General features: G+C 46.7%; 1 protein-coding gene across 1 annotated transcript in view; it reads right to left on the bottom strand.

Annotated features, from left to right (window-relative positions):
• Positions 1-25,547, bottom strand: part of VWA5B2 (von Willebrand factor A domain containing 5B2) — a 103,987-nt gene that overhangs the window by 66,792 nt on the left and 11,648 nt on the right. The window contains 3 exon segments of the mRNA XM_040430024.1: positions 6-130; positions 20,389-20,520; positions 24,891-25,084. Coding sequence (XP_040285958.1) covers positions 6-130; positions 20,389-20,520; positions 24,891-25,084 — 451 coding nt within the window.

The following is a 25,547-nucleotide window of genomic DNA, read 5'->3' as shown; positions in this document are numbered from 1 at the left end:
CTTACCTGTCTTTCGGGATCACTAGATTTCTTCATCCCCTTAATAAAATCTTTCCTTTCTTTTATATGCGTCTCATACTGTTGGAAAGTCTTGTTTCCCTTCTCAAGACACAGATGAGGCAGATGTGGTTCTAAAATTCAGAGACAGTTTTTACTCCCTTAAAGAAATATAACAGATCTTTTTTTTTCTTTTTCTGCTGGTTTGTTAATTTGACCTCTATATTTTCCTCTAAAACTCCACCTTCTGTTAAAAGTCACCAACTGATGTAAAGCGATTTTTGCTAAAAAGGAAAATCTCCTTAATCGTCAACCACACGCATCAGTGAACTGAGAAGTACATGCATACAAAGTGGATCAGCCCAATGCTAACACAACATGAAACTTGATAGTCACTCCATAAAAGTCACCCAGCAAGGTATTTTTACATTTATGCACGTTTATAAAGGTAAAGGTAATGTGCCTAGCTTAGTGGATCATGCTGACATCAGAAGGAGCGGCAGATAAATGTGACTCATAGATGAATCCAATCATGGTTAAATACAGGCAAGTTGAAGACAAGTACTTACTGCTTTAACACATAGCTAGAAAAACTTAATATTACCTATATAAAGAACAGAAGGAAATGACTACTCAAAGTAAGAAATTAGAAAGAAAGGAGGATGAAAAGACAAAACATAATAAAAGAAATTGATCTGCAGCGTTTTGTGACTTGATGTCCAGGATCTGTCTTCCCTTATGTTCTGTTGTTCTGTAAGCTTTTACCTTAAAATAGTGTAAAATAAAGACATATAATACATGTATACACTCTCTCACACACAAACACTAGTCCCTCAAGTTACAAAAGTGATTGGAGCAGAGCGAGAAGAGGAGTGGATGGTGTGGGGCTAATCACAAGCAGCCGTAGTGGCGTAGCGTGGGTTGCCAGTGGCCGCACAAGCCAAGTATTGCGCCCCTGTAACCTGTGACGCATGATCTTCAGGTCAACTGGAGGAATTCACCGCAGAACGCTCATTAAGCTCTATGCACTTAGAAAAGAGAATGCAGAAACGGTAATAAACCATTGATGTCTTCTCCTCAGGGTCCCTGACAGCCAGAGACCCAATCTGCTAGATCACCTGGCAGCAGTATTGCCAGTGGTGCACTGCCAATTACTATATTGTTCCCTTTATAAGATGCATTTCTTTTCCCCCACAAGTGACGGGAAAACGTCAGTGCAACTTATAAAGCAAAGGAGGCAGTAAGTGAAGCTCTGCTAGTGCTTGTTGTACTCACCCCTCCCTGGTCTTTTCCAGGCCCGCGCTGCACTGTACTGTACTGAATGCATACATTAGTGCGCGCACTATGACCTGACGTTGTACCCAGTCAGTTCACAGTGCAGCTTGGGCCTGGAGAAGACCAGGGAGCGTGACTGTAGGAGAGAACCACTGGACCTGCAGAGTAGCAGTGGAGCAGGAGAGGTAAGTTAATTTATTTATTTTGGGTCTGATCTGAGGTCTGACACAGAAGTCTGACATGGAGGTCTAAAGGGGGGTCTGATCTGAGGTCTAATATGGGGGATCTAACATGGAGGTCTAAAGGGGATCTGATATGAGGTCTAATATGGTGTTCTAACATGGAGGTTGCCAGTGTCTAATCTGGAGTCTAATCTGAGGTTTGATATGGGGGTCTGATCTGAGATCTGATACGGGGGTCTAACCAGGATGTGGTGTTCAAAAGGTAGGAGGGTGACAGAAAAGTAGGAAACTAAGATGTCTGTTTGCCAAACTCTGCAGAGACAAGAGATGGCTGAAATAAATTATAATGGCGGTCTGGTCTGAATGGAGAAGGTAAGGAAAGAGAACATCTACATCATCAGTAATTGCGGTAATTCTAATCCCAGGCTATTACTCGCAATCTAACAGACTGTAGGGAGTGGCTAGATGGTTTTTAAGGAGGCAGTTTACCTACTGGGTGCTTGTGAGTGGACTAGCTGCAAAAGTTGCACCTATGGTATTTCCGCTCTCTGTCATTAAGGGTGGGTTCCACATCACATTTTATGATTCTGTTTGACGTATGCTTTAGAAAAAAATTATACAAAAACACAGCACACCACGCTCTTGTATCCTGCTCTTGTATCTGGTAATAAAAAACATACTTTTTTTTGTTTACAATGGTAAAAAAACATTTTTTAAAAATAATAATGGAACTCTATGGTGAACGGATGACACTGTATGGCATCCGTCTGAGGCATCCGTTTAACGTATACATTAAACAGATGGGAAAACGTGATGTGAACCCAGCCTAAATCAGTGTGATCTCCTGGAGTCCATTTTAATTAAAAAGATAAACAGATCTTAATGGACTTAATGGAATCATAGATGCCAGTGAGAACAGAGCCTTACATACTTGTTTTCTACCGGCTTGCCATCATTCTCCAATCATACTTATGTGGTTCCCATCACAAGTGAGTTGTGAAGACGTTGATACAGCCTTCTTCAGCCTTTGTGTTTTTCATTGTATACCTTTATCCCAGAACTGTGGCTCTTTATATAATCAAATTGCTCAGCAACAGAACATTTTATGAGTCAGTCAGCAAGAATACATTAACCTCTTCATGACCAGGAGAGTTTTGGGTCTTCATGACCAGAGCAAAATCTCACCAGTTGAAATGCTTTATTCTAAAGATGATTATTTTTTTTGTTTCTTATTGATATCTTTAGATAACATTACAGTTTGTACACTTTATTCTTGGAAAAATGGGAAAAAAATGCAGTTTACATTATGTTATATTTTAAAGGAGTTGTCCAGGCTGATGTATCCCTAGAATAGGTCATCAATATCAGAATGGTGGGGGTCGACACCTGGCACACCCCCTGATCAGCTTCTCAACTAAGAAGCCAAGCAGCAGCAACTCAGCAGGGAAACTACAAAGTGAATGGAGCCAGGGCAGGTGCAAGGATTTTTGCCAATACAAGAGAAGCTACATTTTGGCGCCCCCCCCCCCCTTCCAGAACTCCCCCTAACACCAGCATCCCACCCGGACTCCACTCCACTCGCCTGAATGCCTGCCTCGCAAAACCCTGCAGTGCACCTACCGCACCCACCTCCTGTGCATACGGCAGATGTTTCTTTACCTTATTTTTCTTGACAAAATTTTCTTATTGACAATAGGGGGTAATGATCATGGATGGAGCCAGGGCCATCCGGGCGGGGTGGGAATGATGTGCCATGGAAGGGGGGGGGGGGGGGAGAAATGTGACACACAATAGGCTATTGTGTCACATTTCCCCCCCCCCCCCTTCCCGATGGCTCTGGCCCCATCATTACCCCCTATTGTGTCACATTTTACCCCCCCCCCATGGCATATCATTCCCCCCCCGGCCGACCCTTCCTGGCGGCCTGGCCCCATTCCCATGTCACATACAGTGACATACTCCGAGTACAGACATTTACATTGTCCACCCGGCCCTCCCTCCAGGCTCCATCATGTCACGGTCACGCAAACTAGCGCCAGAGCAGAGGCGCTCAGGATTAGCACGGCATCAAAAGATTTGTTTTGTAATAAAAAAATTTAAACACGTCATTGATGCCGTGCTAATCCTGAGCGCCTCTGCTCTGGCGCTAGTCAGTGTGTGCGCTAGCTAGCCTAGCGCTTTGCGCTCATGGGCGCTCATCTCATCATTTTGAATTAATTTTAAATCAAATGATTATATTATTAATTATTATAAAATAACATTCAAAATTCAATTGGGACCTACCCTAACAAGTCCTGACCTGTCGTCTGCCGTCTCCTGCTGCTGGCTGCCAGAGTGCCAATGTGCGTCTGACTCTGATCTGAATATGACTGAATCATCTGATCTAATCTTGGCGGGCGCGGCTGCCTGTGTCTGTCTGACTCAGACACAGTCAGCTCGAGCCTCGCCTATGGTACCTGCGGCGGCGCTGCCCGCCGCCGCTCTCACACACCAGTCCAGTCACGCCCCCTGTGCAGGTGACTTGCTTGAGGCAGCCTGAGCGGCGCGCTGAGCCTAATGAATCTGCCTATCTCATCTTTGAAACTTTGGTGTTGCCCTGACTACGACGGCCGGCACAGCCGCACACGCAGGCTGGGGGCGGGCGGGTGGTATATCTGTTGCCCTGACTACGACCGGCACACGCAGGGCGGGTTCAAGTAAAAAAAAAAAAAAAAAAGCATTCATTCATTCTTCCGCCCTGTGCAGGGCGCGCCCTAAGGCAGCCGCTTGGTCTGCCTTATTGTAGTGCCGGCCCTGAATGGAGCCATTTCTGAAGCTGACCACTTTAGGCAAAGCCCCTGTATATGGATGATAATTCTTCAAGTACAGAAATACATTACCTATGGGTTTCCTACTGTCCCCATATACAGAACACGGATAACGATGATCTAATGACAACAGCCTATAGATCACTGTAACCAGTCATCTGTATAGACATAGATCACACCTGCTCTGCATGCCTCAATGCCCCCACTGCATAGGGAATCCTTGTGACGTCATCACTGATGTCAAGAGGTTCCCAGCAACTGCCTGAATGTGGAATCAGCACTTCTTATATTGAGCATTGTGTTCCCAATACAGTACCATGTTTAGTAGTATATCAGACATCATGTAGTACATGACAAATCTCTTTCTAACAATGCTAGAACCAGCCCTGTACCTCACATGGGTCCAGTGATCCTCTCATGCATTTGCTCCAATTGCTCTGCTAGATTTATTCCAAGCTGTCAGGACATGCCCACTGAGCTTTCTCAGGGAACATGTCCTGTCTGCGGCAGCTGGTTGCAGATGAAGGATGGAACTGAGCATAAGCAACCACCACAGTAAAGAGGACAGGAAAATTAGAAAAAACAAAAAACTAAACTAAAAGCAGGTATTCAAATCCAGGTGCTGGTTTAAAAAAATTGAGAATATTTTTTGTGGGACAACCCATTTAACAGGCTGTAGGCACAGGGACCATCAGCCCATTAATTCATGCAAAGTTGTCAGGAAGGGGTTAAAGGGGATGTTAAACAGGTACCTATTGATCACCTATCCTCAAGATAGGTCATCAAAATCTGACTGGCGGGGTTCTGACTCCCAGCACCCTTGCGGATCAGCTGTTTGAAAAGGTGGTGACACGCATACGAGAGCTGCTTCCTGTTCAAGATTACACTGCGTGTTATCTCACTTGCAGAGGCGGTGCAGTGTAATTACAACTATTCGTCCCATTCACTAGAAGCAAGACGACATGTAGTGTAATCTTGAAAAGGAAGCGCCATCTTCTCTTCAAACAACTGATCGCCAGCGGTGCCAGGTGTCGGACCCCTGCCAATCAGATACTGATGATCTATCCTGAGTATAGGTCATCAATAGGCACCCGCTGCACAACCTCTTTAACCCCTTTAAGACCAAGACCATTTTACTCTTTGCATTTTAGTTTTTAACTCCCCACATTTCAAGAGCCATAACTTTTTTAATTTTCAGTTCACATAGCTATATGACTACTACTTTTTGTGGGATTTTTTTGTTGTTGCATTTTTGACATTACAGTGTTCACTGTGTGCTAAAAATTACAAGACGTCCTTATTCTGTGTCTCAGTATGATTATGGTGATACCAAACTTGAATAGTTTTTATTTTGTTTTACTACTTTAAAAAAAATAAAAACGGTATAAAAAAAATCTAAAATTTCTTTGAACCACTATTTTCCGACAGCTAAAACTTTTTAAATTTCCATTCATGGAGCTGTATGAGGGCTTGTTTTTTGCAGAATGAACTGTAGTTTTTATTATTGTTATTACATTTTTTGGGGGGGACAAGGTGATAAAAAAAATGGCGAATCGTGTGCTTTTCATTTTTTTTTCCTGTTACGGCGTACAACACACAAAAAATATTTTTATAGTTCAGATATTTTCGGACGTGACGATACCTAAAATGTTTATTTTTTGTTTGTTTATGTAGGGTTGTATTTATTGGGAATAGGGGTGATGTAAAGTTTGACTATTTTTATGGTTGTATTTTTTAAATTTTTTTACTTTTTACATAAAAACACTAGAACCTGGGGTCTTTTGATCCCTTATCCCATTCACCCTAATAGAGATCTATTAGGGCAGGGATGGCCAACCTGCGGCTCTCCAGGTGTTGTAAAACTACAACTCCCACCATGCTCGGCTGTAGGCTGATAGCTGTAGGCAGTCTGGGCATGCTGGGAGTTGAAGTTTTTCAACGGCTAGAGAGCCTCAGATTGACCATGCCTGTATTAGGTTGTATGGCATTCTGCCGCCCTATCTGCTGAGCTATGCCTTGTCCATAGCTCAGCAGGCAGATTACTATGACAGCCCTGGGAAGCCTCAGCAGGCCCCAGGCTGTCATAGTAACCAAACGGAGCCCTGCGATTTTACTGCAGGGGCTCTGATTAAAAGGCAGAGGGAGCCACATCCTCTGTCTTACCTCACCTGCATCTGAGGGGTGTGACACAGTGAGGGGTTGTTTCTGGCAAGGCAGGTATTTTCCTTCCAGCATATGCGGCTGGGCTGAATTCCAGCCAGGTAAGGTCAAATACCGGACAGAAGTTTAAGTGCCGGTTCGGGTTTTGGCAGCACCTGGCTGTCCTTAAAGGGCTTCTGTCAGCCCACTAAACCGTTTTTTGTTTTTTTTTGTTTACTAATAATCCCTATACTGCGAGCTCTGCATACATAAGTTAAATAATCATTTTGGTTCAGTAGAATTTGATAAAAAGCTATTTTTAAAATATGCAAATAACCTTGCTACCAGCAAGTAGGGCAGCTACTTGCTGGTAGCAGCCGCATCCTCCGATCCTAATGACGCCCCCTCCGCATTGTGATTGACAGGGCCAGGGAACGGAATCGTTCTCTGCTGGCCCTGCCTGTTAGCATTTAAAATCTGGCGCCTGCGCCGCGGCCGTACCTATCTTCAATCTGCGCAGGCGCACTGAGAGGCAGCCGCTCGCTCCTCAATGCGCCTGCGCCAGGTGTAGATGTGACGAGCGGCCGCCTCTCTGTGCGCCTGCGCAGATTGAAGATAGGTATGGCCGCGGCGCAGGCGCCAGATTTTAAATGCTAACAGGCAGGGCCAGCAGAGAACGATTCCGTTCACTGGCCCTGTCAATCACAATGCGGAGGGGGCGTCATTAGGATCGGAGAATGCGGCTGCTACCAGCAAGTAGCCGCCCTACTTGCTGGTAGCAAGGTAATTTGCATATTTTAAAAATAGCTTTTTATCAAATTCTACTGAACCAAAATGATTATTTAACTTATGTATGCAGAGCTCGCAGTATAGGGATTATTAGTAAAAAAAAAAAAAAAACGGTTTAGTGGGCTGACAGAAGCCCTTTAAATAGGCAGCTGGGCTCAGCAAAGATGTGTCTGTTTTTGGGATTTGAGGCTTTGTGCCATGCTGGAGGGTTGAGAGCCGCACACTGGGGAAACAGGCCCCCTAAAGCCTGCTGTGGACTACTGGAGGCAGAACTTCCAGCAAGGTGACTTGTGTTATATGAACTTTCCATTGTGTGTGAATTAACACCAAGACTGCAATGTTACGTGCTGTTTTGTGCAATTGCCTCAAGTGTAAATAAACCCTGACGTTTTGAGTTAAAGGGAACCTGTCACCGGGATTTGATGTATAGAGCTGAGGACATGGGTTGCTAGATGGCCGCTAGCACATCCGCAATACCCAGTCCCCATAGCTCGGTGTGCTTTTATTGTGTAAAAAAAAACGATTTGATCCATATGCAAATTAGGCCTCTTGCACACGAACATGTGCCCCCTGTGGTTGTGCTGCGGCCCGCAAAATGCGGGCCGCAATGCACTAACGCCGTCCGTGAGGCAGCCGCAGTGGATCGCAGACCTATTCAGTTTAATCGGTCTGCGAGCCGGCTGTTCAGCAAAAAGATAGGACATGTTCTATCTTTTTACAGAACGGAAGTACGGGACGAAACCCCACGGAAGCACTCCGTAGTGCTCCCGTAGGGTTCAGTTCCGCATCGCCGGATTTGCGGACCCATTGAAGTGAATGGGTCCGCATCCGTGATGCGGAATGCCCACGGAACGGCGCCCATGTATTGCGAATCCGCAAATGAGGTCCGCAGTACGACCACGGAGCGCACACGTTCGTGTGAAAGAGGCCTTAACCTGAGATGTGTCCTGTACATGAGATGCGGGGCGGTGCTGGGCTCCTTCACGCTGGACTAATCTCACGTACAGGACACATCTCAGGTTAATTTGCATATGGATCAAATCGGGTTTTTTTACACAATAAAAGCACACAGAGCTATGGGGACTGGGTATTGCGGATGTGCTAGCGGCCATCTAGCAACCCATGTCCTCAGCTCTATACACAAAATCCCGGTGACAGGTTCCCTTTAAGAACTTTTATTTTGCCTCTGTACTGCGCCCACTTACCTTATCTACCAGAGCGAAACCCCACAGGGGTTAAATTACGGGGTTCGGTGTGATCGCCGTTCCCCCTCATTGCAGTCAGATGCCTGCTGTATGATACAGCCGGCGCCCACCGCATATGGAGCTGGCTCAAAGCAGCAAGCTCGTTCCTCACACATTATTTCGTACACAACAAAGGATGAAGGGGTTTAAAGGGGGCATCCAGGAAATGATAATGATTACCTATCCTCAGGATAGGTCATCAATATCTGATCGGCAGGGGTCCGACACCTGGCACTGCTGCCGATCAGCTGAGCAGTACATAGTATAGCGGAACGGAAGTACTGGATGAAACCCCATGGAAGCACTCCATAGTGCTCCCGTAGGGTTCCATTCCGTGCTTCCGTTCCGCACCATTCCTCATCTCCGGATTTGCGGACCCATTGAAGTGAATGGGTCCGCATCCGTGATGCGGAATGCCACGGAATGGTGCCAGTTTATTCCGGATCCGCAAATGCGGTCCGCAATACAGCCACGGAGCGCACACGTTGGTGTGAAAGAGGCCTTAACCTGAGAGGTGTCCTGTACGCGAGAGGAGTCCAGCACCGCCCCACATCCTCAGAATCTCCTCCCTGCTCCTAGACGTCAGAAGGCCAGAGCGCCGTAATCGTCAGTGTTCCTTCCCTGTGATGGCATGAGCCTCAGGGAAGGAACTGCGCATCGCGAGATTACGGCGCTCTGGCTTTCTGACGTCGGGGACCAAGGAGGAGATTCTGAGGATGCGGGGCGGTGCTGGGCTCCTTCACGCTGGACTAATCTCACGTGCAGGACTCATCTCAGGTTAATTTGCATATGGATCAAATCGGGTTTTTTTACACAATAAAAGCACACAGAGCTATGGGGACTGGGTATTGCAGATGTGCTAGCGGCCATCTAGCAACCCATGTCCTCAGCTCTATACACCAAATCCTGGTGACAGGTTCCCTTTAAGAACTTGTATTTTGCCTCTGTACTGCGCCCGCTTACCTTATCTACCAGAGCGAAACCCCACAGGGGTTAAATTACAGGGTTCAATGTGATCGGCGTTCCCCCTCATTGCGGTCAGATGCCTGCTGTATGATACAGCCGGCACCCACCGCATATGGAGCTGGCTCAAAGCAGCAGCTCGTTCCATACATTTCCTCACACATTATCACGTACACGACAAAGCATGAAGGGGTTTAAAGGGGGCATCCAGGAAATAATAATGATTACCTATCCTCAGGATAGGTCTTCAATATCTGATCGGCAGGGGTCCGACACCTGGCACTGCTGCCGATCAGCTGACCAGCACATAGTATAGCAGCTGCCGTTGGTATTCCAGCTCAGCCCCACTCACTTCAAGGAGGCTGAGCTGCAACTAGGCCATATCATATGGCGGATTATAATAGGGGCGTTTGTTGGCCCAACGCCGACCCAAACGCCCACATACTGTGGCGGGACACGGGAGCGCATAGTTCCCTGCCCCACCGCCGATCACCACCATAGGCTCCAGGCCTAGTAGGCCTGAGGCCTATGTGGTAGTAAAATCCCGGCTGTGCCAGGATGCAGCACAGTGATGTGTGCGTGCCTGCCATCACGCTCCTGCCGGGCCCCCGTACCAGCAGGGGGTGAGCGCCTGGATATAGGCGAGTATTAGCTTTTAGGTTTTTTTTTGTTTGTTTTTTATGTGCCAACTTTGGGGGACATTACTGGGGGGGGCACAGAAGGACATATTAGTGAAGGGACAGTAGGGATAAATTACTACATCGGGGTAAACTACTACATGGGCGCAAATTACTATGTGAGGGCAGTGTGAGGGGAAATTACTATGTGGAAGCAAATTATCATGGGGGGGATTACTCTGTGGGGGCAAATTATTATGGTAGGGATTACTATGTGGGGTCAGTGTGGTGGAAATTACTATGTGGGGCAGTGTGGGGGAAATTACTATGTGGAAGAAATTACTGTGTGGAGGCAAATTACTATATGGGGGCAGTGTGGGGGGGCGTTGCTATTGGGGAGGCACTATACGGGCATTTCTATTACAGGGACATATTAGGGGATATTATTTTTTGGGACACTATACAGGGATTATTACCTGGAGCACAATATAGGGTGTTATTATTACTGGAGCCACTCTAGGGGACATTATAACTGCTGTGGACACTATAGGGACATTTGGGGTAATTTATCAAACTGGTATAAAGTAGAACTGGCTTAGTTGCCCATATCAACCAATCAGATTCCACCTTTCATTTTTTACAGATCCTTTGGAAATCCAGTTCTACTTTACACCAGGTTTGATAAATAACCTCAATTATGCCTACTGGGGTCACTATTTTTTTTCCAGCAGTATAGTACCTGGGACATTGAAGAGCACAACAGGCACAGTCAGGGGCGGACTGAGAACCCTCAGGGCCCCCGGGCAAAATAAATCAAGGGCCCCCTTACAGGCCCCACCCATGTTCTGCTGCAAGCCCCACCCTTGTCCCGCCTCCATGCCCCGCCTCCAGCCACACCCTACACAATCTTTAATAAGATTTCAAAGTTAAAGCGACACAAAAGGCACCCAGACCACTTCAGCTCATTGATGTGGTCTGGGTACAGTGTCCCTTTTGCAAATCGAGCTGCAATGTTCTAGAGAAACTGCATTGTTTACGTTCCAGCAATAAGTCCGCCTCTAGTCGCTGGCAGCCACCTGAGGGCATCCTGGAGTAAAACAGACCTTTGGTCCGGTATCTGACGCTGGACGTCCTCACATCCTGCATGATGACCTCCAGGGTCAGATTTTTCCCCATAGGAAAGCATTGATTCAATGCTCTCATATGGGGTGATCTAATCTCAGCGTCCATTAGTGAGCCTCTGTTAGAAGCAGTGTGGGCATAACTACTGTGAAGGGGGCACATATCTGGGCATAACTACTGTGAAGGGGGCACATATCTGGGTATAACTACTGTGAAAGGGGGGAAGGCCCTTCACAGTAGTTATTAACCCCTTTCAGCAGTCCCTCCTTCAGTGAATGGGGGACTGCTGAAAGGGGTTAATAACTACTGTGAAGGGCCTAGCCGTCTGAGCAACCCCACAGATCATCCCCCCACCCACCTTGTACTTGTTCCACTGATCCGCTACTTGCGGGCTACATGGGCATGAGTTTAGTCACTTCGGTGCGCAATCCCATCCTGCGGCGCGTGATCCCACGAGACCCATGACCTACAGCGGCGGGTCTTGCGGGATCACGCGCTGCAGGACGGGATTCTGCACCGAAGTGACTGAACTCATGCCCGCGCAGCCCACAAGTAGCGGAACAATTATAAGAGGGGTGGGGAATAGCCAAATTAAAAAATATTTTGAACCAAAAGGTGTTATGGGGGCTCTGTGGATGGCACTGTTATGGGGGCTCTGTGGATGGCACTGTTATGGGGGCTCTGTGGATGGCACTGTTGTGGGGGCTCTGTGGATGGCACTGTTGTGGGGGCTCTGTGGATGGCACTGTTGTGGGGGCTCTGTGGATGGCACTGTTGTGGGGGCTCTGTGGATGGCACTGTTGTGGGGGCTCTGTGGATGGCACTGTTGTGGGGGCTCTGTGGATGGCACTGTTGTGGGGGCGCTGTGGATGGCACTGTTATGGGGGCGCTGTGGATGGCACTGTTATGGGGGCTCTGTGGATGGCACTGTTATGGGGGCTCTGTGGATGGCACTGTTATGGGGGCTCTGTGGATGGCACTGTTATGGGGGCTCTGTGGATGGCACTGTTATGGGGGCTCTGTGGATGGCACTGTTATGGGGGCGCTGTGGATGGCACTGTTGTGGGGGCGCTGTGGATGGCACTGTTGTGGGGGCGCTGTGGGTGACACATATATAGCACCTTATGCTATATATGTGTCATCCACAGATCCCCCCATAACAGTGTCCCTGTGAGTGAATGATCCCCAATACAGGGTCTGGGGGCCGGCGTCTGGTGCTGTAATGGCAGCGGGGCCCGGTGCAGTCACTGTATTCTATTACACCGGGCCCCGCTCACTGTAATACTAATATTCATATGTGAACAACTTGAAATCCTCTGCGATCCTCTCCCTCTGAGCTCTCTGTACTCACAAACTCAGTAGCAGGCCGGGCGGCAGCGCAACTCACTGACGTCACGCGCCTGCTCCGCCTGCTTCATTCATAAAGTGGGAGGAGCAGGCGCGTGACGTCAGTGAGTTGCGCTGCCGCCCGGCCTGCTACTGAGTTTGTGAGTACAGAGAGGGAGAGGATCGCAGAGGATTTCAAGTTGTTCACATATGAAAATTAGTATTACAGTGAGCGGGGCCCGGTGTAATAGAATACAGTGACTGCACCAGGCCTCGCTGCCATTACCAGGCCAGCATAACATTCGGAATCGGGGTGCTGGGCACAGTGCTCCAGACTAAAAAAAATACCTAGTAGCCATTGGCTCCTGAACTGAAAAATTTAGGAGCCAAATTAAATTTTTAGTCGCCAAATCAAAACTGAATCAAAATTTTGTTATCGTGACAACGCTACGCCGATCAGATTGGCGTAGGGTTGTTTCGATACCAAAGTTTTGATTTGCTTTCGTCACCATAAAAAAGTATTGCGATACTCAATACCGTGCAAAAAAACACCAAAAAAAGCAGCGTGCATTTTGCATTTTATGAAACGTTCGGCCCATAATAGAACAGTCCTATCCTATTTTTTGGGGTGACAAGGTGACTAAAAATGGCGAATGCTCACCGCATAGGAGATATTTTTTAATAATTTAATAGTTTGGACTTTTCGGACACAGCGCTATGTAATATGTTTATATATTTTATATGTAAAATTGGGAAAGGGGGGATTTAAACTTAAAGAGGACCTTTCACCTGTATAAACTATGTGAACTGAGTATGCTGCCATATAGAGCGGCGCCCGGGGATCTCACTGCACCTACTATTATCCCCGGGCGACGCTCCGTTCTCCCGTTATAGGCTCCGGTACCTTTGCTTTTTAAGTTATAGTAGGCGGGTCTTCCCTTGTCCTGTGGGCGTCTCCTTCTCCTAGGCTGCAGCGCTGGCCAATCGCAGCGCACAGCTCACAGCCTGGGAGAAAAAAACCTCTCAGGCTGTGAGCTGTGCGCTGAGATTGGCCAGCGCTGCAGCCTAGGAGAAGGAGACGCCCACAGGACAAGGGAAGACCCGCCTACTATAACTTAAAAAGCAAAGGTACCGGAGCCTATAACGGGAGAACGGAGCGGCGCCCGGGGATAATAGTAAGTGCAGTGAGATCCCCGGGCGCCGCTCTATATGGCAGCATACTCAGTTCACATAGTTTATACAGGTGAAAGGTCCTCTTTAATATTTTAGGGTACTTTCACACTAGCGTTTTTCATTTCCGGCATAGAGTTCCGTCACAGGGGCTCTATACCGGAAAAGATGTCTTCAGGTCAGTCTTTTTGACTGATCAGGCAAAAGATAAAACCGCAGCATTCTACGGTTTTATCTCTGGCGAAAAAAACTGAAGATTTGCCTGAATGCCGGATTCAGCATTTTTCCCCATAGGAATGTATTAGTGCCGTATCCGGCATTCAAAATACCGGAATGCCGGATCCATCCTTCCGGTTGAACCGTGCGATTTTCACGCATGGTTGCTAGGATGAATGTCTATTCACTGTATTACTTTCCCTTATAACAACATGGTTATAAGGGAAAATAATAGCATTCTTTAATGCAGAATGCGTAGTAGAAGGTCAATATAAATAAACTTTGGTGGCGCAGTGCGGGTCCCCCCCCCCCCCAACATAATAAACATTGGTGGCGCAGTGCGCATCCCCCCCCTAGTATAATAAACATATAAACATTGGTGGCGCAGTGCGTCGCCCCCCCCCCCCCAGTATAATAAACATTGGTGGCGCAGTGGGCAGTGCCAATGAGGGTTAAAATAAATAAATAAAAATTAACTCACCTCCTCCAATTGATCGCGTAGCAGCCTGTCAAAGGACCTGTGGTGACATCACTGTGCTCATCACATGATACATCACATGATCCATCACATGGTAATGGACCATGTGATGGACGCTCAGTGACGTCACCACAGGTCCTGAGAAAGAACAGGAGACCGGCAGCTGCGCGATCAATTGGAGGAGGTGAGTAATTTTTTATTTATTTATTTTAACCCTCATTGGCACTTCCCACTGAGCCACCAATGTTTATTATACTGGGGGGGGGGGGGGGGGCGCACTGCGCCACCAATGAAGATAACTGAGCTGTTAATACAAATACAGGAGGCGGGTGCTGGAATCAAATAGCCGGCACCCGACCTCTATGACAGGGAGCTGCGATCAGCGGCAGTTAACCCCTCCGGTGCCGCTCCCTGTCATAGAGGTCGGGTGCCGCTATTTGATTCCGGCACGCCTCCTGTATTTGTATTAACAGCTCAGGTATCTTCATTGGTGGCGCAGTGGCCACAGCCCCTCCCCCTGTCCCTCTTCTTATTGGCCGCGGCAGCAGCACAGGGGGAGACTCTTCCACTGCGCTGCTGATAAGAACATGATAGTTCAGCTTCTGTCTGTGCCCGCCGCTGTATTCAGATCTGCGGCGCAGCTCTAGTCGCAAATGGAGCACTGGGGGATAACATTAACAACACATAATGTTATTCTGCGGCGGGCCCCCATCCCGCCCGGGCCCTCGGACCATGCCCGAAGTGCCCGACCGGTCAGTCCGCGCCTGGGCACAGTATTGGGAGTTGAAGCAGGATGACAATGTTGGGACACCAGGATTGGAAGGGTGATGGAAAAATTTTAAAATCTAACGTGTCTGTGTAACAAACTCTGTAGAGACGAGAGGAGGCTGAAAGAATTTGTCATGGCGGTTTGGGTCAAATGGAGGAGAAGAGGAAAGAGAAGGTCTATATGACAGGGAATGTCACTGGATTTAAGTGGTAATTGGTGCTGTATTCTCCTCCAAGTCTTTTTTATTATAAGGGTCCATTCCACACGTCCGTATAAGTGCTTTGCGGATCCGCAAAACACAGACACCTGCAATGTTCGATCCGCACATCACGACACTATAATAGAAAATGCCTCTTCTGGTCCGCAATTGCGGACAAGAATAGGACATGTTCTATTTTTTGCAGGAAACGGAATTGCGGATCCCGAAAAAACTGATACCGAAAAAACGGATGTGGATCCGGAAATGCGGATTCGCATCCGTTCCAACCCCATTAAAAGTGAATGGGTCCGCAAATTGCAGAACGAATGCGGACCCAAATTACGGACATGTCAATGGACCCTTATTATATACATTTTAAATTTGGCGACTAAAAATAGAATTTGTCTTTTTCAGTTTAGAGGCCAATTTGGGGAATTTTTGGAGCACTGTGTGCTGCTGTGTTCTAGATGAATGTGATGTCATATGCGAAGCACCACAGCCTCTTCATACAAAAATAAAATAAAAATTAAACTAAAATGGAGGGAGGGACCCAGGTTGGGTAGACAGCCACTGGCCTATCATGCACTTAATCTGCCCCTGTCCATATGACTGAAGTACAGTGACGTCACATGGCCTAAGAAGAGGCCTCTTTGCTCAAGGAGTGCCCGACCTCTAACAGCTGATTGGCGGGGTCCCTGTTTTCACACCCCGCTGATCTGATATTGATGACCTAGCCTGACGATAGGTCATTAATATAATTTACCCGATAACCCTTTTAAGCTAGGTTTAGACTCATTGTCTGTTGCTGTTAGAGGTCTGATCTTTATGCATGGACTCTCATAAGGTACACAGATGGTCACATCTATTTATGCACATCATTCGTACCAAACAAAGCACAGTGTACTTTTCATCTATGGTACATACAGGCAAGTCTGGACAAACACCGTTTTTTGTTTTAACCCCTTTAGGACACAGCCTTATTTCACCTTAAGGACCAGGCCATTTTTTGCAAATCTGACCACTGTCACTTTAAGTGGTGATAACTTTAAAACACTTTGACTTATCCAGGCCATTCTGAGATTGTTTTTTCATCACATATTGTACTTCATGACACTGGTAAAATGAAGTAAAATAAAATCATTTTTATTTATAAAAAAAATACCAAATTTACCGAAAATTTGTAAAAAGAATTGCAAATTTCCAAGTTTCAATTTATCTACTTCTATAATACATAGTAATACCTACAAAAATAGTTATTACTTTACATTCCCCATATGTCTACTTCATGTTTGGATCAATTTGGGAATTATATTTTATTTTTGGGGGATGTTACAAGGCTTAGAAGTTTAGAAGCACTTTTAAAACCCACTTTTTAGGGACCAGTTCAGGTCTGAAGTCACTTTGTGAGGCTTGCATAATAGAAACCACCCAAAAATGACCCCATTCTAGAAACTACACCCCTCAAGGTATTCAAAACTGATTTTACAAACTTTGTTAACCCTTTAGGTGTTGCACAAGAGTTATTGGCAAATGGAGATGAAATGTAAATTTTTTGGCAAATTTTCCATTTTAATCCAATTTTTCCAGTAACAAAGCAAGGGTTAACAGCCAAAAAAATGCTATATTTATTGCCCCGATTCTGTAGTTTGCAGAAACACCTCATATGTGATCGTAAACTGCTGTACGGGCACACGGCAGGGCACAGAAGGAAAAGAACTCCATATGGTTTTTGGAGGCCAAATTTAGCTGAACTGGTTTTTTGACACCATGTCCCATTTGAAGCCCCCCTGATACACCCCTAGAGTAGAAACTCCATAAAAGTGACCCCATCTAAGAAACTACACCCCTCAAGTTATTTAAAACTGATTTTACAAACTGTGTTAACCCTTTAGGTGTCCCACAATAATTAATAGAAAATAGAGATACAATTTCCAAATTTCACCTTTTTGGCAGATTTTCCATTTTAATAATTTTTTTCCAGTTACAAAGCAAGGGTTAACAGCCAAACAAAACTCAATATTTATGGCTCTGATTCTGTAGTTTACAGAAACGCCCCATATGTGGTCGTAAACCGCTGTACGGGCACACGGCAGGGCGCAAAAAGAAAGGAATGACGGTTTTGGAAGGCAGATTTTGCTGGACCGGTTTTTTGACACCATGTCACATTTGAAGCCCCCCTGATGCACCCCTAGAGTAGAAACTCCAAAAAAAGTGACCCCATTTTAAAAACTATGGGATAGGGTGGCAGTATTGTTGGTACTAGTTTAGGGTACATATGATTTTTAGTTGCTCTATTACACTTTTTGTGAGGCAAGGTAACAAGAAATAGCTGTTTTGGCACCATTTTTATTTTTTGTTATTTACAACATTCATCTGACAGGTTAGATCATGTAATATTTTTATAGAGCAGGTTGTCATAGACACGGCGATACCTAAAATGTATACTATTTTTTTTATTTATGTAAGTTTTACACAATGATTTCATTTTTTAAACAAAAAAAAAATCATGTTTTAGTGTCTCCATAGTCTGAGAGCCATAGTTTTTTCAGTTTTTGGGCAAATATCTTGGGTAGGGTATGATTTTTGCGGGATGAGATGACGGTTTCATTGGCACTATTTTGGGGTGCGTATGACTTTTTGATCGCTTGCTATTACACTTTTTGTGATGTAAGATGACAAAAAATTGCTTTTTTTACACTTTTTTTATTTTATTTTTAACGGTATTCACCTGAGGGGTTAGATCATGTAATATTTTTATAGAGCAGGTTGTCCTGGACGCGGCGATACCTAATATGTATACTTTTCTATTTATTTATGTAAGTTTTACACAATTATTTCATTTTTGAAACAAAAAAAAATCATGTTTTAGTGTCTCCATATTCTGAGAGCCATAGTTTTTTCAGTTTTTGGGCGATTATCTTAGGTAGGGTCTCATTTTTTGTGGGATGAGGTGACGGTTTGATTGGTACGATTTTGGTGTAAATACGACTTTTTTTTATCACTTTTATTACCTTTTTTGGGAAGTAAGGTGGGCAAAATGTCAATTTCATCAGTTTTTTTTTTTTTTTTTTATGGCGTTCAGCGTGCGTGTAAAGTAACATGACCGTTTTATAGATCAGGTCGTTACGGACGCAATAATATCAAACATGTGTTTTTTGATTTTTACATTTTTTTCACCCAGACCCACTTGGTTCTTGAAGATCCAGTGGGTCTGATGTCTGTATAATACAGTACACTATATAGTGTACTGTATTTTCACTTTAAAAAGTCTGATTAGACTTCTGCCTTTAGCAGAAGTCTAATCAGCACCATGGACAGCCTCTGATCAGTACCGTGGACAGCCGGAGGCCTGTAAAGGAGTCCTGTTGCCATGGTAACCATCACTCGCTGCCACAGCAGAGCAGTGGGTGATGGGGAGGGAGGGGGGCCCCCTCCCTCTCCCATCGGGGGCTGAAAAGGCACAGCAGCCCCCGATGGGAGAGGGAGGCAGCTCCCTCTTAACCTCTTCCATACAGCGGTCCCTACAGACCACGGCATGGAAGGGGTTAAACGCCTGACATCTGTGCCAGCACAGATGTCAGGCGTTTCAAGCAGAGTGTCAGCAATGTGTTGACACTCTGCAAACAGCTCGGCTATCCTGAGAGAGGGGGTGGGCGGATGATAGCATGCCTGCCCGCCCCCCCCAAGCACGCCCGACCCGCCGCACTTTTCCCCCCCGCTGCGCCCGCCGGCAGATAACAAAGAGGGCAGCAGGGGGGGGGGGGGTTAACCATTAAAATAAAGATTATTTGAAGTTTCTGATCCCCGCGATCAGAAACTTCCGAAACCGCTTCAAATCGCAGGTCTAAATTGACCTGCGGTTTGCTGCGATCGCCGACATGGGGGGGGGGTCACAGGACCCCCCCAGCGTATTTAGCCAAGGTGCCTGCTCAATGATTTGAGCAGGCACCGGGTGCCGATCACCGCCCGCTGGGCGGCGGTGATCGGAACTATACATGACGTACCGGAACGTCATGTGTCCTTAAAGGGTTTCTATCACTTCGTTTGACATATTTAGCTGTCAGACACTAGCGATCCGCTAGTGTCTGCTCTAACAAACCATCCTAATATAATAGGTTTTGGGGCAGCCGTTTCGCTAAAAAAAGAACTTATATCTATATGCTAATGAGCCTCTAGGTGCTATGGGGGCGTCATTAGCACCTAGAGGCTCCGTCTACCTTCATAAACTGCCGCCGCCCAGCGCGTCCCTCCAGCCCGCCCATCTCCTGCTGAATGCGATCCTCCCCGTGCGCGTCTCTGTTCGGCGCATGCGCAGTGAATGTCTGACCGCTTCCCTGCACAGACATCTCCACTGCGCCTGTTCCTCGGAGCACTATGATGTCATCGGCGCAGGCGCAGTGGAGATGTCTGAGCAGGGAAGCGGTCAGACATTCACTGCGCATGCGCCGAACAGAGACGCGCACGGGGAGGATCGCATTCAGCAGGAGATGGGCGGGCTGGAGGGACGCGCTGGGCGGCGGCAGTTTATGAAGGTAGACGGAGCCTCTAGGTGCTAATGACGCCCCCATAGCACCTAGAGGCTCATTAGCATATAGATATAAGTTATTTTTTTAGCGAAACGGCTGCCCCAAAACCTATTATATTAGGATGGTTTGTTAGAGCAGACACTAGCGGATCGCTAGTGTCTGACAGCTAAATATGTCAAAAGAAGTGGTAGAAACCCTTTAAGTACCAGGACAACATGCCGTACCGGTACATCATGTGTCCTGAAGAGGTTAAAGTCAGCTAAGGTCTTTATCTGAATTCCCAGCTCAGCATATTTACTGGCGAATTGATCTCAGCAGAGGGAGAAAGGAAAACAGTCCCAAATCTTTCCCTTGGCTATCTTGGGCAGTCTGGTGGAGTTTTTGATGAATTGTTTTTAACTAGGATCCGACATAGAACAAATCCTGGTTTTGACTAATAAAAAATAAACCAGAAAAAGCATTATAACTGCACTGTGTGATCAAGAATCCACATTGTCTCTTGCAAAATGTTTCATCCATCTATCTAATCATCTCTTTTATTAAGGTTATAATGTTTTTCCCACTATTTACCACTGGGGTGCAGAATAATTTCTAGAGCACGGTCACAATTATACTCTTCAGCCAGGCTAATCCAAACGGAGGAGGCGGAGACCGCAAAAGGACTTGCATCAGCCCGAAGAGCATGGGATGGACTCTCTATACCTGCAGAAAAGGGGACAGGAGACATACATTTCTCAAATCAGCATGAATATATGTGCAACATGGCTCTGCTCACATCTGTGTGGTAGCTTCTTTATACTGTATGAGAGGAGCTGCAATGCTGCACTAGATCTGTTGGACAATGGATCTCTAACCTCGTTGTGTTCCATCAGTTTGACAGCCAGAGTAATGTAGTGTACGGGAACTGTAATACCCTTCACTACCAAAGTGTCACTTGGTGTGCTGTCGTCCCTCCTAATTATGGGGAAGTTGTTATATGTCAGTTTTATAAAATGTCATGTAATGTATGTATTTTTCTGTTACTGAAACTTGCATGTACAGGCCTGCTAGGGGTGTCATTCCAGCTTCTAGTCAATAGAGGGAGCTAGGGAGCCCTAGTTTATATAAGACCCAGTCAGGGAAGTGCAAGGCAGACGGAGTCTAGTGTCTGTAATCTACAGTTGGAGATTAGACAATGTCTGAGACAAGTCCAGGCCTGAAGCCTGCTGTCCAGGAGAAGATTCCCTCCTGAATTCCCATATGCAGAAACAGGAATATGTTAGCTCAAGAGCCTGAGGAAGTGTCCAGAAGCTGAGAGAGACAGAGGCAAAGATCAGGAAAGCCAGAGGTACTCAGAAAGACAGAGGAGGTACTTATAAAAGCCATAGCCAAGGATATAAAGCCAGAATTAGGTTAATGGGCCTTGGTGAAGAATTGCTGTATTCCAGGATCAGACAGAATTAGAGTGCAAGCTCCTGTGCTGCAAGTCCTGTGTTCAACACTCTGTAATTACCCTGCTTTAACTGAATTGCCTGCATCGACCGAATTGCAAAATCGACTGTATGCTTAGGAACTGCATTTCCAATAAACTCTAAAAAGCGCTGTGCAGTGTTGCCCTACACAGAGGAAGAAAATCGCCGCATTGGAGTGTGGTTTTGTGGACTTTTTGCAATCCTGCTTGCTGTCAGTGAATAGACAGCGTTTATACCCAAAGATGGCTGCCGGGCTTGCTGAATTTACTGCTGCGTCACCTTCATCCCGAAAAGGCGGGAAAAACTGGGCCTTTCTGAGGAAAAAGCGGGAAGAAGGTCAAGGGCAGGCGCCACGGCTTATCTGGACATTTGCATGTCTGCCAGCATGGACACCGCCTTCCACATACTGGAATACCTGGGGGGCGGCTCCCCAGTGCAGTGGGAGGAGCTGGCTACTCTAATTGACGCGACCCTATCGCTCTCCTCAGTAGGATCGAGCATGTTGGATAGTGAGCAGAGTGTTGCTGCAGCGTCCGCACCTGAAATTGCAAAGATGTCTGATGTTGGTGTAGAGCCAGAGGAGGCTCCACCAGCCTACGCTCCGGGACCGGAGCAACCCGCCTGCCGCCCAAGGGAGAAAGAACCCGAGCCCTACTATGGCTCGTGGAGGGACTTTTTCCAACCATATTTCAAATGGTCCTCCCTGATGGCGGAGATCCGAGAGGCCGCTATAAAGCGGAATACAAAGACCAAAATCATCTATGAGGAACTAACCAAGACCATACATGAGAAGCATACGCACACCCAACCCCGCCTGGAAAGGAGAAAGGTGCTGTCATTTGACAAACCCCGTGGCTACGGGTTTATTCAGGACTATCTAACTGGCAGAGACCTCTATGTTAATCGAAGGTCTGTCAAAAGAGACTACCTCCCTTCGTACCAGCACAGCCTCCGCGAGGGAGAGGAAGTGGAGTACACCCCTGCCGAGAGCCTACGAGGCCCTTATGCAACTGCCGTGACCCGTCCCAAGCGAGCTCCTGAGGACTGGGAGGCAGAAGAAGGAGAAGACTATTCTGGCTGCGAGCGGGAACCTGAACGCTCTCCAGAGCCGGCCCATCACGCCTTTCAGGAGCGGAGCTCCTTCATTGGGCCTAATGTCTTCTGGCAGCCAACCGTGTTGGAAAAATGGGTGAGCCCCTATCCTTCCCCCGAGCTGCCTCGTCGGGAGAAGACAATATCGGAGCTGGAGCAGTTAAAAGGACTTAGTGCTACCTTTCAGAACATACGGATGGGACGGAGACCGGACGCATCGCCAGAACCTGCAGAGGCCGAGTCCGTGTCATCGGTGACTGTACCTGCGCCGGCGGCGCCAGCAGAGGACAGCGACTCCGACACAGAGAGTATCGTGAGCAGATCGTCCGGCTGGAGGAGAAGTTGCGGGAGTTGCGCAAGACATACACCGCCAGGATCGAGACACCGCCAGGGAAGGATGAGGTAAGGGTGCCTGTCACCACCCGTAAACCGCCTTCTGTTACCACCGCTCCGTCAGTGCCCCAGACCGGACCCGCGATTGCCGTAAACTGCTGCACCCAGAGCACCGGACCGCTTGCTGCGGCGGTGCCAAGCACGTTACACCCTGCAGTGATCAGGTCAGGACCGGTAAGGTCCACCAGAGGGTTCACCCGTAGGCCTATGGGGCCAATACCTATTAGGGGCCCCTTTACTCTGCAGCTGCCCCCTGACACTGTTATGTGGGCCCATCCTCCTGTAGAGGACTACTACAGACGATACTTGCCAGAGGAGCCGGGTGGTTATGAGATGCCATTGTAAATCAGCCTGCTAGGCCTTTGATTTATTTCACTGCAGAAGTTTGATGTTAACCCTTCCAGGACAGGAGTCCTACGTTTCTGGTCCTTTGTTGCGGCTGCCAGTTTGTCCACGGCTCAGTGGTAGGTGTTGACCACTGAAATCACAAAGTCAGCAAGGCCACGTTTGTTTCCAGGATCTCCTGCCTGCTTTTGTACCCCACACCAAGTTGTGCCTGTTCCTTTAGTTGCACCTTTTACCCTTCACCCCCTTTTCAGGTTGATCAGGGGTATTACAGCACTTGTCTTTGCTGTCCTTTTATTGTGCAACTTTATACTAAGGAACCGTGCCCGGAGACAGACTCAAAAGTACCTGAGCCTCTGAGATTCTTATTCTTTTAAAAGTAATGTGCCCAGAGATGGACTCCACCGCATGAGAGCCTCTGTGATTTAATAAGAAATAACCTGGGTACGGACTCATGTTTGTTCTTTGAGCCTCCAAGAACTTTTATACTGTTTTATCCATTTTGCTGTTCTATCATGGACTTATTCATTGTCATGGACTATCCTGGTTATAATGTTACGCTGTGCCAGGTCAGCGCCCCCGTTCCATTCACTATCCTGAGAGAAGAGAACGACGCCCCTTGTCACTACCCTTCACTTTTGCCAATTGGACCTGATGTAAATGTAAATGCAGATGAATTACATGTATGTATGCCTGCATGTCTCTATTTTCTATTTCAGGTAGAGATTCCAGTTGGGCGACCCATGATGGAGTACGAGGTCGTACTCAGCTTAAAGCAGTGGGGTATGTAGTGTACGGGAACTGTAATACCCGTCACTACCAAAGTGTCACTTGGTGTGCTGTCGTCCCTCCTAATTATGGGGAAGTTGTTATATGTCAGTTTTATAAAATGTCATGTAATGTATGTATTTTTCTGTTACTGAAACTTGCATGTACAGGCCTGCTAGGGGTGTCATTCCAGCTTCTAGTCAATAGAGGGAGCTAGGGAGCCCTAGTTTATATAAGACCCAGTCAGGGAAGTGCAAGGCAGACGGAGTCTAGTGTCTGTAATCTACAGTTGGAGATTAGACAATGTCTGAGACAAGTCCAGGCCTGAAGCCTGCTGTCCAGGAGAAGATTCCCTCCTGAATTCCCATATGCAGAAACAGGAATATGTTAGATCAAGAACCTGAGGAAGTTTCCAGCAGCTGAGAGAGACAGAGGCAAAGAAAGATCAGGAAAGCCAGAGGTACTCAGAAAGACAGAGGAGGTACTTATAAAAGCCATAGCCAAGGATATAAAGCCAGAATTAGGTTAATGGGCCTTGGTGAAGAATTGCTGTATTCCAGGATCAGACAGAATTAGAGTGCAAGCTCCTGTGCTGCAAGTCCTGTGTTCAACACTCTGTAATTACCCTGCTTTAACTGAATTGCCTGCATCGACCGAATTGCAAAATCGACTGTATGCTTAGGAACTGCATTTCCAATATTGTCTCTGCTTGCAAAACTACTAAAGTTGGAGTTCTGTTTTAAGACCACGTTTCCTCGATTTATTCCTGTATCCGCAAACGGCGTGCCACCGTTTACTTGGCACTGGCGTCACGAACTATCTTTACCTATACCTGCCCTTGCAGAGAGTCAGCTGTACCAGGTTAGTGTCTATTGCACTACATCACCCAGAAACACCTACTACACACAACTTGAGTACGCTGCAGTAACATGGCATGCTGTGATAGTCTTGGCATCAGGCAGAGGCAGTGTGAACGTCGCCAAAACCTGCATTTAGATTTATATGTATTCATATTTGACTTGCCTGCCAAAAGACATGGTCCCTGGACCTGTAGGCGAAAGCTGAAATGGTAACGCTGTGGATTGGTGGCCATGCCAGTTAGGGCAGCAGAAAGGGAATTAGGATGCATGGAAGTCAGGGTCTGGGGTGGAGAATCTGCTAGTAACATCCAAGGACTAACCCCTGTGCCGCTCACACCACCAAAACAACTGGCAGAACTGTAAGACATTAAAATAAACAAGCATTATCATCCAAGATGCACATGAATGTGTGCCCTGAGCTGAATAGCCACTAATAACATCACAACACAGCATGCAAAATAATTTAATCTGAATGAACTACATTATTTGTGAACGTATTGCAAGGCTTTCCACATCTAGCCAAGAAGAAAAAGGGTGCATTGCTATATATAGTAAAACCGTATAGAAAGTGCGGCATTTGCCACACGCCTGCAGTGGCTCTGGCATGTCTGTGTCTTTTAGCTTATGCTGTGAAGCTGATATATGTTGCAATAAAGCTGGGTATGTATTTTGCAGCCAAAATGCTATTCCAAATGCAGTACTTGGCAAGCATTTGAGTTACATTAGCTGAATGGTGTCAGACTAAAGTCTTTCCATTTAGCAAACGGAATAATAGCACCTGCCCAGTCAAGAACTTATAGGAACAATCTGCCTTCTCAAT

Source organism: Bufo bufo, chromosome 4 (genome assembly GCF_905171765.1).
Source record: "Bufo bufo chromosome 4, aBufBuf1.1, whole genome shotgun sequence".
NCBI classification, from domain to species: Eukaryota; Metazoa; Chordata; class Amphibia; order Anura; family Bufonidae; genus Bufo; species Bufo bufo.
The sequence above is the reverse complement of the archived record's forward strand: the minus strand, read 5'-3'. Positions and strand labels throughout refer to the sequence as shown.